Below are 12706 nucleotides of genomic sequence, written 5' to 3' on the forward strand. Positions count from 1 at the left end.
ACTGTGAGTCCTGCTGACAGGCCCTGCTGTCTCAGTGTGACATGCAGGTTTGCATGCACTGTTGTAGAAAGAGAGGCTGGGGCTCTGTCCTGACTCACTGGGCCAGGGGAGGTTTCTGGACATGTGTCCTATCTATCACAGGACATGTTTCTTATTTTAATATCTTTCTTTAGAAAGTTTCTTAAATTGGAGGCTTAAATTTCATTTACACACCCAGCTTCTTTTCTACATAAAGAGTTTGTCATAATTTGACTTATTGCCATTTGCAAGGGATACTACTCTAATTTTCTTTTTGTTTATAGGCAGACAAGTTTCAGATGTATGTCACGTATTGCAAAAATAAGCCTGATTCTACTCAGCTGATATTAGAGCATGCAGGATCCTACTTTGATGTAAGTAATAGATTACTAAAAAAAAAAGCTGTGGTATTTTCTAAGTTGCTTTTGGTGTACGTTAAATGTAGGGTGACTCATAACTTTCACCTAATTAGTATGATATCATTTTTATCACATTTAAAGTGGAATATTCTTACACTTATGTTTTTAAAATATTTTTCTATAGTACTGAAAGCTGTATGTACTATAAAAATTTCAGACTGTAATATGCACATGTGTATATATGTCTTTACTTACAATTTATATACACTCACTAGTTTTTTATTTGTAATACTGTACATATGAGTATAAACGATGAAACTAAGTATCTTTTCTCCTCTATAAAACAGAAATGATTTTGAATATTTTTAATCACTTATTTTTCCCATTTCAGTTTCATGATGTACTTAATTTCCAAAAGCAGCCTCCCAGTAACATTGTACAAATGGCACTGTAACCACTCAGACTGTTGGGAGGTTAACTGTATTCTCATGGATGTAAACATAGTTCATTTTTTTGGAACAGCTTTACAGAGAGGTTGTTTAGAACAAAAAAAGATGGAGTCTTATGATACATAAAGTGATTGGGGGGGTTTCCAGAACATAGTCAGATGTTCCAAATACATTTTGTTTTGATTAAAGATAAGGTACTTCCGAATGTTAGATGTAATTTGGTGTGTAAGTCCACGAGGTTATTAGACTTGTTCCCATGCTCACATTTGTACGTGGCCACCTGTGATCATCTGCTCTGCTCTTCTTTAGCTTCTGTCTTTGAAGTAGAGCCTTGGCTGTAGATGGCCCTTTGTTAGTTGTCATTCTCATGACCGGTAGTTACACGTCCCTGGCTGGGTGAATAGGAAGCCCAATCTCAGCCCACGGTGGCCCTTTCTTTCCAGTATTTCACACGACCCTGGGTCTTCGCCATTGTGTGGAGCCCACCACCGTGGCCCTGTGCAGTTTTAGAATTATTTAAGGCCTAAGAAACAATGAGAGCGTGTGGCACACATAATGTTCGGACTCAAAATCATTTAAAAACCCTGCGGCCTAAGAAGGAAGCCAAGAGCTAAGAGATTGGAAATACAGTAGTTTGTTGTGAAAAGGAGAGCCAACAGGAGACAGTTCCTTATAGTGAGGGTGAAAGAAGTTTCCCGTAGAGGGGGCTGGGATGTGGTCTGTGAGGAGGGTGCACACGTGGCTGGAGCTTCAGGAGCTATAGCCAGAGAGGCTGACCGCAGGGCGGGCACGGTGATGGCCATGGGGCGGGGCACAGTGACAGCTATGGGGGGCGGGGCACAGTGACGGCCACAGGGGTGGGGCACAGTGACGGCCATGGGGGCGGGGCACAGTGACGGCCACGGGGGCGGGGCACAGTGATGGCCATAGGGGGCGGGTACAGTGACGGCTATGGGGGCGGGGCACAGTGACGGCTATGGGGGCGGGGCACAGTGACGGCCCGGGGGCGGGGCACAGTTACGGCCATGGGGGCGGGGCACAGTGACGGCTATGGGGGCGGGGCACAGTGACAGCTATGGGGGGCGGGGCACAGTGACGGCTATGGGGGCGGGGCACAGTGACAGCTATGGGGAGCGGGGCACAGTGACAGCCATTGGGGGCGGGGCACAGTGACGGTCACGGGGGCGGGGCACAGTGACGGCCACGGGGGCGGGGCACAGTGATGGCCATAGGGGGCGGGTACAGTGACGGCTATGGGGGCGGGGCACAGTGACAGCTATGGGGGCGGGGCACAGTGACGGCTATGGGGGGCGGGGCACAGTGACAGCCCGGGGGCGGGGCACAGTGACAGCCACGGGGGCGGGGCACAGTGACGGCTATGGGGGGCGGGCACAGTGACAACCCGGGGGCGGGGCACAGTGACAGCCATTGGGGGCGGGGCACAGTGACAACCCGGGGGCGGGGCACAGCGACAGCCATGGGGGGGCGGGGCACAGCGACGGCCGCGGGGGCGGGCCCCGGAGTGGTCGTCCTCCCAGGTTGGCCTCTGCACATGAAGGCCTGTAGTGCAGGGGAGACCCTGTGTCTTCAGGGCTCAAAGTGGTGATTGAGATTTGCTGTTTTTATGTTGAGTCTATTAAAAGAAGCAATAGTGATTTCTACTGTATATTTACAGAAAAAGTAGTTTGTGTGATTTCATCACCGGGATAAATAATGTAGACTTTTAGTTTCTCCTGTCTGACCTCCCAGTGGTGGGTGTATTCTTTTTTGAATACAGGAAATACAGCAGCGGCATGGATTAGCCAATTCCATCTCCTCCTACCTTATTAAACCGGTTCAGCGAATAACGAAATATCAACTGCTTTTAAAAGTATGTATAAAGCATCTTCAACCTACAAAATTTTACTCATTGTGTGTTCTCACTTTGACATTGTTTTATTTATCTAAAGTACTCTTAAGTTTTTGAAACAACATCTAGCAAATTAATTTTATTTTTTAATTCATTGCCATTTTTTGCCCTGACTGATTTTTCAGTGTATCAGGTAAATAAGAGTATATTTCCTAACTATGCACCTGAACTTTGCTATCTGACCCTAGCCCCTAACATAAAATTGAGAAAGGATAGAATGATTTAGTGCCAATTCTGGATGATTTAGTGCCATTGCCATGATTTCTGTCAGACTGACCTTGTTTTTTGGTTATGAATAATTATAATTAAAACCGCACTTGTAAAAATCAAATAATAATTAGTTTTGACAGTAGAATGGTAAAAAAATAAACCTTAGAATTTGTGGTAAGAGTTGTTACAGAATTTATTGTATATAATCGACCTTTTCTTGGCTACAAGAAAACTAATTCACAACTTTCATCTCATGATGTTTACCCCACTGTTTCCTTAGCTGTTGAACGTTACTAAGCGTCAGAACGTACCCAACACCCATTTACCCCAGTAAGAATGTTTCATGAACCCGATTATGTCCCCAGTTCAGCCCTAACACAATAGGAGATCTTGTAATTTTTCTGGATATAAAAGAGATATAGAAGATGAAGTTTTGAATGTCCAAAACCCTTATTGACTTTTTTGTTGTTGTTAATTAAGAAAAAAATCTAGAGGCAGTAAAAAGGGGCTACATTCTTTTGTCACAGGACCCCATTATGGCATTCTCCTATCGGAAAGCTCTCCTGAGCTTTCAGAATGTCAGATTCCCATTAGGGGATTTTATGACCACCACAGCAGAAATATGTGGTTGCTATAAATGTGCAAGAGAAGTCAGGAGGCTGAGTTGTCTATATTCATATTTGCCCTCTGATTTCTAATTCTGCAGAGGCAGTTTACCTCTTAGTGTCCTCCAGGTTGATGGCTTTTGTTTTTCACGTGTTGTTCTAGTTAAGATCCCTGCCTCCGTGACCTCACATCTAGTCATTCACTGTTAAGCTGCTGCTGTAACTTATAAAGCTGACTTGATTCTGCCCAGGGGTTCTTCCGTTGAGCAATCATGAGCTGTGCCGAGCTCCCCAATGAGGGCTTTTCAGCCTCAGCACATGGCAGTTTTAAAGCCCTTGATGCCAAGCGGCTCAGAATAAGAGGTGCCCATCATCTGCCATGAGAACAGGGGGCTGTTGGGCAGCTGCTTTGCCCTAAACCAGAGGTCCCCAACTTCCAGGATCTAATGCTGATGATCTGAGGTGGAGCTGATGTAATGATCATAGGAATAAAGTGCACAATAATTTCAGTGTGCTTGAATCATCCCAAAACCATTCTTCTTGCCACGTCCAGCCCCCCCTCCGCCCCGACTCGTCCATGGGAAAAGTGTCTTCACAAAATTGGTCCCTGGTGCCAAAAAGGATGGGGACCACTGCCCTAGACCCTCCAGGATGTGGCTAAAGCCAACTGCAGTGCCACATCCCTCTTGCTGAACACTGGGACATAGAAAGCTGTTGTTACTGACTGCTAACAGTCATTAATACACTGGGGAGAAAATTCCTGGCCCCCACTAGACTGTGCCTCTGTGGTCCCTGCTGTCACTCATCTAAAATGTATTCTCCTACGTAGATGTGAAATGTTATTTTCCCAGGGAGGCATCCTGCAGTCATTAGCGCTTTCTGAACATCCCAGCGCAGAGAAGTGTTTCCCTATAGACACCTGGACAGCCATGCAGTTTCTGCTGGAGACGGGTCAGCTCCAGAGTAGAGGGACATTATGTGTGTGTTAGTGCCTCAGTTGTGTCCGACTGTTTGCAGTCCCCTGGGCTGAGCCCGCCAGGGACCTCTGTCCATGGGATTCGCCAGGCAAGAGTAAGGGTGGAGTAGGGTGCTGTTCCCTTTTCCAGGGTATCTTCCCCACCCAGGGATCGAACCTGGGTCTCCTGCATTGCAGGAAGATAGAGCTCAGGATCATGCTGGATCCTGTGGCCAGCAGAGCAGGACTCACTGGACTCTGACTTCACCTTCGAATGTAACCTCTCGGTGACTGTGCTTTGCTGCCCTGATTAAATGGTTTGTCATTTTTGAGGCTCAATAGTTAACATGTACACTAAATTCATCTTCAACTATGACTGCATTTGGTTTCCTCTGAAGCCTAAGAAACATCCCAACTTGAGCAGGACAAACCCCTCCATCCACTGGCTAAAGAGGCAGTTCAGGTTTTTCCTGCATTCCCTTATGAGAATCTCTGTGCAGCTGACCACATGTGTTCTTACCACGACCGTCATGGGTTTGCACAAACTGGTTTCTGTGAAGACCTCCTTAGCGGAACCTCTTGCACTCTCGGTCCCCCACAGGAGCTGCTCACATGCTGTGAGGAGGGCAAGGGGGAGATCAAGGACGGGCTGGAGGTGATGCTCAGCGTGCCCAAGCGGGCCAACGACGCCATGCACCTCAGCATGCTGGAAGGTAGGCCCCCGCCCCCATCCCCGTGTCTGTGCCCCTCCGTGCTCAGTTAGCAGTTGCCAGTGGAGACACGGGGCCCTCTCTTTCCAAGAACTGGTCTCATTGCTTCCCTCGAGGCGCTCACGACATGCTCCCCCCTCACTGCAAGCCCGTCCGCGGCCACTCTGCTCTGCACCGCAGGAGCACCCCGTGTCCGTGGCAGATGGACAGGTGGAAGGATAGGTAGACCCACCCTTCGGGATTGCACGGTCCCCCCAGGGCTCGTGTCCTCCCCATCTCTCCATCCACCGCATCACCTGCGGGAGCCTTGCAGGAAGCAACTACCACCTCCTTGCCCATACAGCCGAGCTGGATGTGCAGCGTGGTAAAGAGAGAATCAGATTCATATGCTTAATTAAACATTATCATCACGAGCATAATTTCCCTGACTGCTTCTGTCTAAGAAAGCGCTTTCTGTGTAATAGCTTAACTCTTATTAGCAGGTTACTCAAGAGTTATTTTAACAGTACTCCTGCCCCAAAGCTTGTGCTGGCCTGTGTCGTCACCATCGGCCGCATTGAACTGTTTTACCGGTGACGGCAGAGGCGCTCCCGATTGTGGCAGAGGCACCCCATCCCCTCAGAATCAGGGGCCAAGCCAGAACGCCTTTCTTCCTCTGATGTAAAATCCTGAGCCAGTGGGCAGCCCTTATGGGGTCACCAGGGCCTCAGGCTCTCTCTGGCTGATCTCTCTCTCCACTCCTCGGGTTTTGTTCTGGGTGGCCAGGTGTGCAGGGTGTGTCAAGGCCCTGTTCACCTCCCATCTAGCAGGCCTCAGGGGAGGGTGTCAGCGCTCTGGGCAGACACTCGCCGTCTCCCCCGCGGCCCCGGGCGTAGGTAGGTGAGGCTGTGGCTGCCCCGGCCCAGAGGATGCTGGGAGATGCAGGCTGGCTTGAGAGGCCACGGAGACAGAGGGGCTTCTGCTGGTAGAGAGGGCAAGAGATCGCGAGCGGCCCCTGCCCTGCATCCGCCACGCCACAAAGAGACAGCAGTGGTGAAAGCCAGCCCGTGCCCAGAGCACCGCTGACTCACTTCAAGGGTTTTGTGTCTAAAGGAGAGAGAATTCCTCAGGGAACCAGGGATGTCTCCCAGGAGGAAGGCCAGACGAGGGCCTGGATGAAACGCTGGGACTGCAGAGAGCAGTCCAGGAAGGACGTTCTGGGCTGAGGAAGCAGAGGCTCAGGATGTAGAGTGGAGGTTGGGGGTCAGGGGGTGGGTCGGTGAGCCGTCCTGGATGGAGCAGCTGGGAGGAAAGCTGGGAGCATTGTGGAAAGCTGGGAGGGATACTGAGGGACGGGGAACTTAAAGCAGGTCTCAGATGGTGAAGGAGAACTTGCAGAATAAGGCTGCGTTTGTTTTGAACGGGGTGTGGAATACCTGCAAGGCTGTCTTCCAGGAAGAATTATCCTGTCAGTGCTAGGAAGATTGGAACCCGAGGCCCAGATGGGAAACTCTCATCTGGGATTTGATTGATGGGCCTTTTACAAATGTTTAAGCAGCCGTAATGCAGTCTCCTGCATCGTTGTTTATTTCCTTTCAATTGACTGTGCCTTTTCTTCACATCCTAGGGTTCGACGAGAATATTGAGTCTCAGGGAGAGCTGATCCTGCAGGAATCCTTCCAAGTGTGGGACCCCAAAACCTTAATCCGAAAGGGCCGTGAGCGGCACCTCTTCCTGTTTGAGATGTCCTTGGTGTTTAGTAAAGAAGTAAAAGATTCCAGTGGCAGAAGCAAGTACCTTTATAAAAGCAAATTGTTTGTAAGTACAGGCCTTCAGAATTGTAAGTTTAAAGGTGACACAATTGCACTTTTTTTATGGGTAGAGAAAAATTAGCATTGGTTGCCTTCGGTTTTAACCTCCCAAACTGTTGTAAACTATCATCTGAAATTGCCCCGTTTTCGTCTTTAGTGAAATTCTGACATTGAATCCACTGGAGGGCGCTTGTGAGTGTCAACATCCCTGAGTTTAGGAAACCTGCTGCTGCTAAGTCGCTTCAGTCGTGTCCGACTCTGTGCGACCCCATGGATGGCAGCCGACCAGGCTCCGCTGTCCCTGGGATTCTCCAGGCAAGAACACTGGAGTGGGTTGCCATTTAATTATGTAAGATCTAACTGCAGGATAAGAGAACACTTTATAAGTGAACTTAAATTATTTATTTCCTGGGTGCCTTAACTAGCTTTATAGATAAATGGGGCAGATCAGACTGTGGTTAAGTAAATTCTCCATCATTATAATTAGTGTTTCGTTCACCAGCATTGGAGTTTACTTAAGCAGCCTTACAGGTGGCTTACTGTGGGCTCTTAATGAGGAAGCTTGATTTTTTTTGTTAAAAATAAATTTAAGAAAAATAAATGATCTTAGCGGTTCTTGACAGCAGCAAAATATGATTCTTAGAGAAAACTGTATAAGCAAAAATCACTTTAAAGATCTACGTGCCCTTCATCCCCCGACTTCCACCCAGAGACAGCCTCCCTGCGGTGCTTGACAGATACAGCGATGCATTTAAAATCTCCTTTAACTTGTCAGTGTACTTCCTGGCAAGAGAAACATAACCTGGTTCTTTTTTCCACAGGTAGCAGCCCCACCCAAGTCTCTATAAACCACACTCAACGCTCAGAAAAGTCTTGGGCGGGTGTCAACTTCCAGGTCCCCTGACCTCTGCCTCCCCTTCACGGGCAATACCTCAGAGGGCTCTCAACACAGAATTTCTGGGCAGGGTCAGGCAGGGGGAGGAAAAAATCACTGTTGGAGAATAGAAAGTCCTGGAGAATTTGGTTTCTTCAGCAGATGTGCCAGATCACTTATACATGTTGGTAGAAATTTGGAATTTGGACAACTTACACATTTTTGTGATATCCTCATATTAATCAAAGTCCCGGAACAATAGAATACAACCAAGCGTAGACGTCATCTTAATAATCACCTGGAGTTTACACATTCAGGCTAATGGCTTTCATACCATTTTCCTTGGCTTGTGTCCTGCTTGAGATTGTCTTTTGGACCACAGCCTGCCTGACATCATTTTAGATCATATTGTAACTGAGAGAAAAAATGCAGCATTCCTGGCTAGCCATTTCACTAGCTGGCTTTAATCAGCCCTTAGAGACCACTCTAGTCTGTTTTAGAAGCTGATACATCTTCACTTAATTTATCTTTTAAAAGTTAAGGTTCTCTCAGAGGCCAGATTATGAATCATCTCCCTTGCTGGAAGGGAGAGAATGCATTGGGGTGAACTTGATTATTGAAGGGGGGATGAAGATGTTGACCTTTATCTCCACCCCTGCAAATGCATGTAATTACAGACAGAAAGTTTGTCTTTTTGCCCTTAAAATGATTGGTGAACTACTGTACATTAATGCTATTGATAAGCACACTGGAAAATAATCGAGCTTTAAAATGCCATTTGTCTTCTGTGAAGCTGCTTCGATAATGAAGATTCATGGCAGCAGCTCTGTCACAGCTAGGACAGACTCATCTTAGTGTTTACAGGTGGAAAATAGTCAACTCTTGACTTTCCAGATAATAATAAGAGTTTTCAGCTATCTTGGTTTTCCTGACTTGGCCTGTTGACCTGCATCAGGATTTCCAGGTAGAAGTACTCAGAGGAAGCGAAAGAGATGAAGCCAGTCTTGGGTAGCCTAAGAACAAAATTTCCTCATTTGAACTGAAGTGAGATCCAAGGACTGTGTATCAGTGTAAACAAACTGTGTCGTTACAACGCAGCTTGACCACAAGTCACCAAAAATGACTTCCTCGCTCTCTGTTCTGTATCCCGCCTCATCATGTAATTGTCTTTTTTTATCCAGACCTCAGAGCTGGGTGTCACAGAGCACGTTGAAGGAGACCCTTGCAAATTCGCACTGTGGGTGGGGAGGACGCCAACTTCGGATAATAAGATTGTCCTTAAGGTACGTCCACTGAAGCTGGGGAATGCACTCTGACACGTTCACCATATCTGTTACACGCGTGCCTTTTCCTGTTGTTGAAACAGGTTGTCGTGTCCTTCTTTTTGTTTCCTTGGTGGGCCCTAAGCTTGGTGATTACCAGAGAAAGAACAGTAGGATGAATCCAGTGTGGTGTTCTAGCGGTGCAGTACCTTGAGCTAAACTTTTGCTGCCTACAAAAGATCACATGGAGAAACATCTTTCTCATCTTCTCCATGCTTCCAGTCTTACAGAGTGTTTTTTTTAAGTAAGTATTTATCCGGGGTGATTAAGAGATACAGCAAGTCAAGGTACAAAAGGAGGGAGCTATGGACCAGTAGCTCCCATTGTACACTTGACCTCTGGTTTCCAGAGGAAAATAGGCATTGATGCATCTTTGAGGGCCTTTTGACACTTTCAAGGCTGAATGTGCCCAGAATTTCTATGGGGTCCTAGACTCTTTGGCTTTCTAGTTTGGAAGCAGAGAAGGGTGGGGGGCATGATCAGGTACAGGGTTTGGTATGTTATCATTTGAAGTATTCATAAACACTGAGGTTGTTTTTGAGTATATAGTCTTTGAGAGAGGAATATATCTTTGAGTATTTGATTTGAGCTCTGTTTTGATTATATTGACCTCTCCTAGGAATGATGGAGGACTCTAAGGATGTTTTAGGGACTTTGCTTCTCCCATGTTTAAGAAAATACAGCTGGAACTGTCTTTTTGAGCTGTTTGCAAAGACCATAAGAAACTTCAGGATGTTTGGGGGCAGATGTAGCTGAAGATTGTAGAATATTGGGAGAGGAGCCAGCAGCTTGATGGGCCTCTGGTGTGTGGACTTGCATGTCAGTGATTTTGTCTTTTACTTTCCTTTCCTGTCTCTGCGGTATTCCCAGCGACTCCGAGTTATTCAGCAGTCCTGCCCTCGCACAGAGTGGCCACTGACTATGGAATCCATCGTGTTCCTAAGGTCTTTATTCACGTGGAAATGATGGATTGTTTTGCAGTGGATATATAATTACCAACCCAGTGTATTTTTCTGTTAGTCCTGGTGTAAAGCCCTATAAAATATAAATTGCACTGATAGCTAGATATTAGATAGCTGAGCTTTTTCTAAGGCATAAAATTTCAAAGTATATTCAAGACCTAAAAACTTCCAACTTTGGTTGAGTGTTTCTCCAGATTAGCTGCAGTGACAAATGCCCAAGGGTGCATCTGAGAAATCATGCCAGTTATTTTAGTCAGATATGTTATTATTTAGCCATATTTATTCTGTCCTAAATGAAATACCCATGATGCAGTTGAACAGTCAGATTTCCTACAGGCTTTACCAAATGAAAATTTGTTTTCTAGGGAATTTGGGGTAGTATTTTTCTGACTTCTAGCAAGAGACTAAAGGAAATGACGTCCTTAGTAATTTCAGAGATTGCTTGGTGGTGAGGCTGTAGGTGGCGGTGGCAGTCGTGTAGGTGGTAGTGGATATTTCAGCAGTGGTGATGGTGGTTATGGCATAGATGGTGGTGAGGGTGTAGATGGTGGTGGAAACCATGGTGGTGATGCGACAGATGGTGGTGAGGGTGTAGACGGTGGTGGAGATGGTGGTGAAGGGTGTAGGTGGCGGTGGTGGTCGTGTAGGTTGTGGTGGGTATTTTAGCCCTGATGATGGTGGTTATGGTATAGATGGTGGTGAGGGTGTCGATGGTGGTAGAGATGGTGGTGAGGGTGTCGATGGTGGTGGAGGTGGTGGTGGTGGAGTTGGTGGTGAGGGTGTATGTGGCGATGGTGGTCGTGTAGGTGGTGGTGGGTGTTTTAGCCCTGATGATGGTGGTTATGGCATAGACGGTGGTGAGGGTGTAGACGGTGGTGGTGATGCGGTAGATGGTGGTGAGGGTGTGGACAGTGGCAGGGATGGGGGAGGAGGTGGATATTTTAGCAGTGGTGGTGGTTACTGTCTAAGTGGTGGTGAGGGTGTAGATGGTGGTGTGAAGTGCAAGTTGCCCCGTCGTGTCTGACTCGTTGCAACCCCATGGACTGTATTGTCCTGGAGGCCAGAATACTAGAGTGGGTAGCCATTCCCTCCTCCAGGGGATCTTCCCAACCCAGGGATCGAACCCCGGTCTCCAATATTGCAGGTGGACTCTTTACCAGCTGAGCCACCAGGGAAGCCCAAGATGGTGGCAATGGTGGTGCAAAACTGAACTGTTAAACACTCAGTCCTGTCTGACTCTTTGCAACCCTGTAGACTGTAGCCTGCCAGGCTCCTCTCTCCATGGAATCCTCCAGGCAAGAATATGGAGTAGGTGGCCGTTTCCTCCGCAGGGAATCTTCCTGGCCCAGGGCTTGAACCTGGGTCTCCTGCACTGCAGACAGATTCTTTGCTGTCGCAGTCTCTGGGGAGCCCAGCAGCAGCAGTGGTAATGGCAGTGGTGGCGATGGCCTAGCAGCTGTCGAACAAAATTATGACCTGTGTTCACTTTTATAGTCTGAAAAGGAGAAGTTTATTTCTAAATCCTTTCTTAAACAGACGGAGACTACTGAGAGTATGAAACAGATTTTTCCCTTCTCCTCACAAGTGGGACCTTCGTTGTTCAGATGCTAAGTTGTGTCCAGCTCTTTGTGACCTCACAGGACCACAACATGCCAAGCTTCCGTCTTTTGCTGTCCCCCAGAGTTTGCTCAAACTCATGTCCTTTAGGCAAACAAGTGGCCCATGGCCACTCGAGTCGATGATGCCATCCAGCCGTCTCATCCTCTGTCGCCCCCTTCTCCTCCTGCTTTCAGTCTTTCCCAGCATCAGGGTCTTTTCCGGAGAGTCGGCTCTTCGCATCAGGCGACCCACGTATGGGAGCTTCAGCTTCAGCGTCAGTTCTTCCAGTGAACACTCAGGGTTGATTTCCTGTAGGATTGACTGGTTTGCTTAGTCTTCCAGCTGCATTATCTTTGTTTTACCGTTTCTGAAAGATTGGTACCTTTTTTCCGCGTTTACTTTCTTCAGGGTTAGGAGAATTGCTCTCCATAAATGTAATGCTCGGTTTGCTTTATGATTGGGATCTTCTTTATTGCTGAACCATGGTATGGATCTCCGCTGTTATTGAAACCCTGCCAGATGTTCTCGCTCAGTCACTTCCCTTTGTTTAACCTCCCAAACATCTGTATCAGGCGTGTAAATTCCAACAGTTCCGTGTCGTTCACAGTTTCCATCCTGAGACACTTACTTCATGCACAGACTCCCCAGCTGCCTAATCTTTCTGCCTCCCTCCCCAGGAGAGGTGGGTTTTACTGCTCTCCTGGCATCAGATCTGGGAAGAGAAACAGGAGGCTCCTTCTGTCCTTCATTTATTTCCCTCAATTTTCCCTCAACTGTGAAGACACATCCTCCAGTTAAAAATACATTATTTAGAAAGAGAGTTCTCAGTCTTAATTTCCTTTCCCAGCATGGGCCTTGACAAAAACAAGGTCCAGCATGAGAAAATGCTTGGGTTCCCCTCCCTGTCTGATCTCATGCATCATCCCACTGACGATTGTTATAGT

General features: G+C 47.3%; 1 protein-coding gene across 4 annotated transcripts in view; it reads left to right on the top strand.

Annotated features, from left to right (window-relative positions):
• TRIO (trio Rho guanine nucleotide exchange factor) overlaps positions 1-12706 on the top strand; it is a 362249-nt gene that overhangs the window by 248903 nt on the left and 100640 nt on the right. For all 4 annotated transcript variants that reach the window (XM_055422254.2, XM_055422251.2, XM_055422253.2 and 1 more), the window contains exons 27-31: positions 303-392; positions 2604-2696; positions 5107-5218; positions 6822-7012; positions 9061-9162. In XM_055422254.2, coding sequence (XP_055278229.2) covers positions 303-392; positions 2604-2696; positions 5107-5218; positions 6822-7012; positions 9061-9162 — 588 coding nt within the window. The remainder of the gene's footprint in view (positions 1-302; positions 393-2603; positions 2697-5106; positions 5219-6821; positions 7013-9060; positions 9163-12706) is intronic.

The sequence above is a fragment of the Moschus berezovskii genome, chromosome 18 (genome assembly GCF_049115385.1).
Source record: "Moschus berezovskii isolate FMDL1 chromosome 18, NW_MosBer_1.0, whole genome shotgun sequence".
Lineage (NCBI taxonomy): Eukaryota > Metazoa > Chordata > Mammalia > Artiodactyla > Moschidae > Moschus > Moschus berezovskii.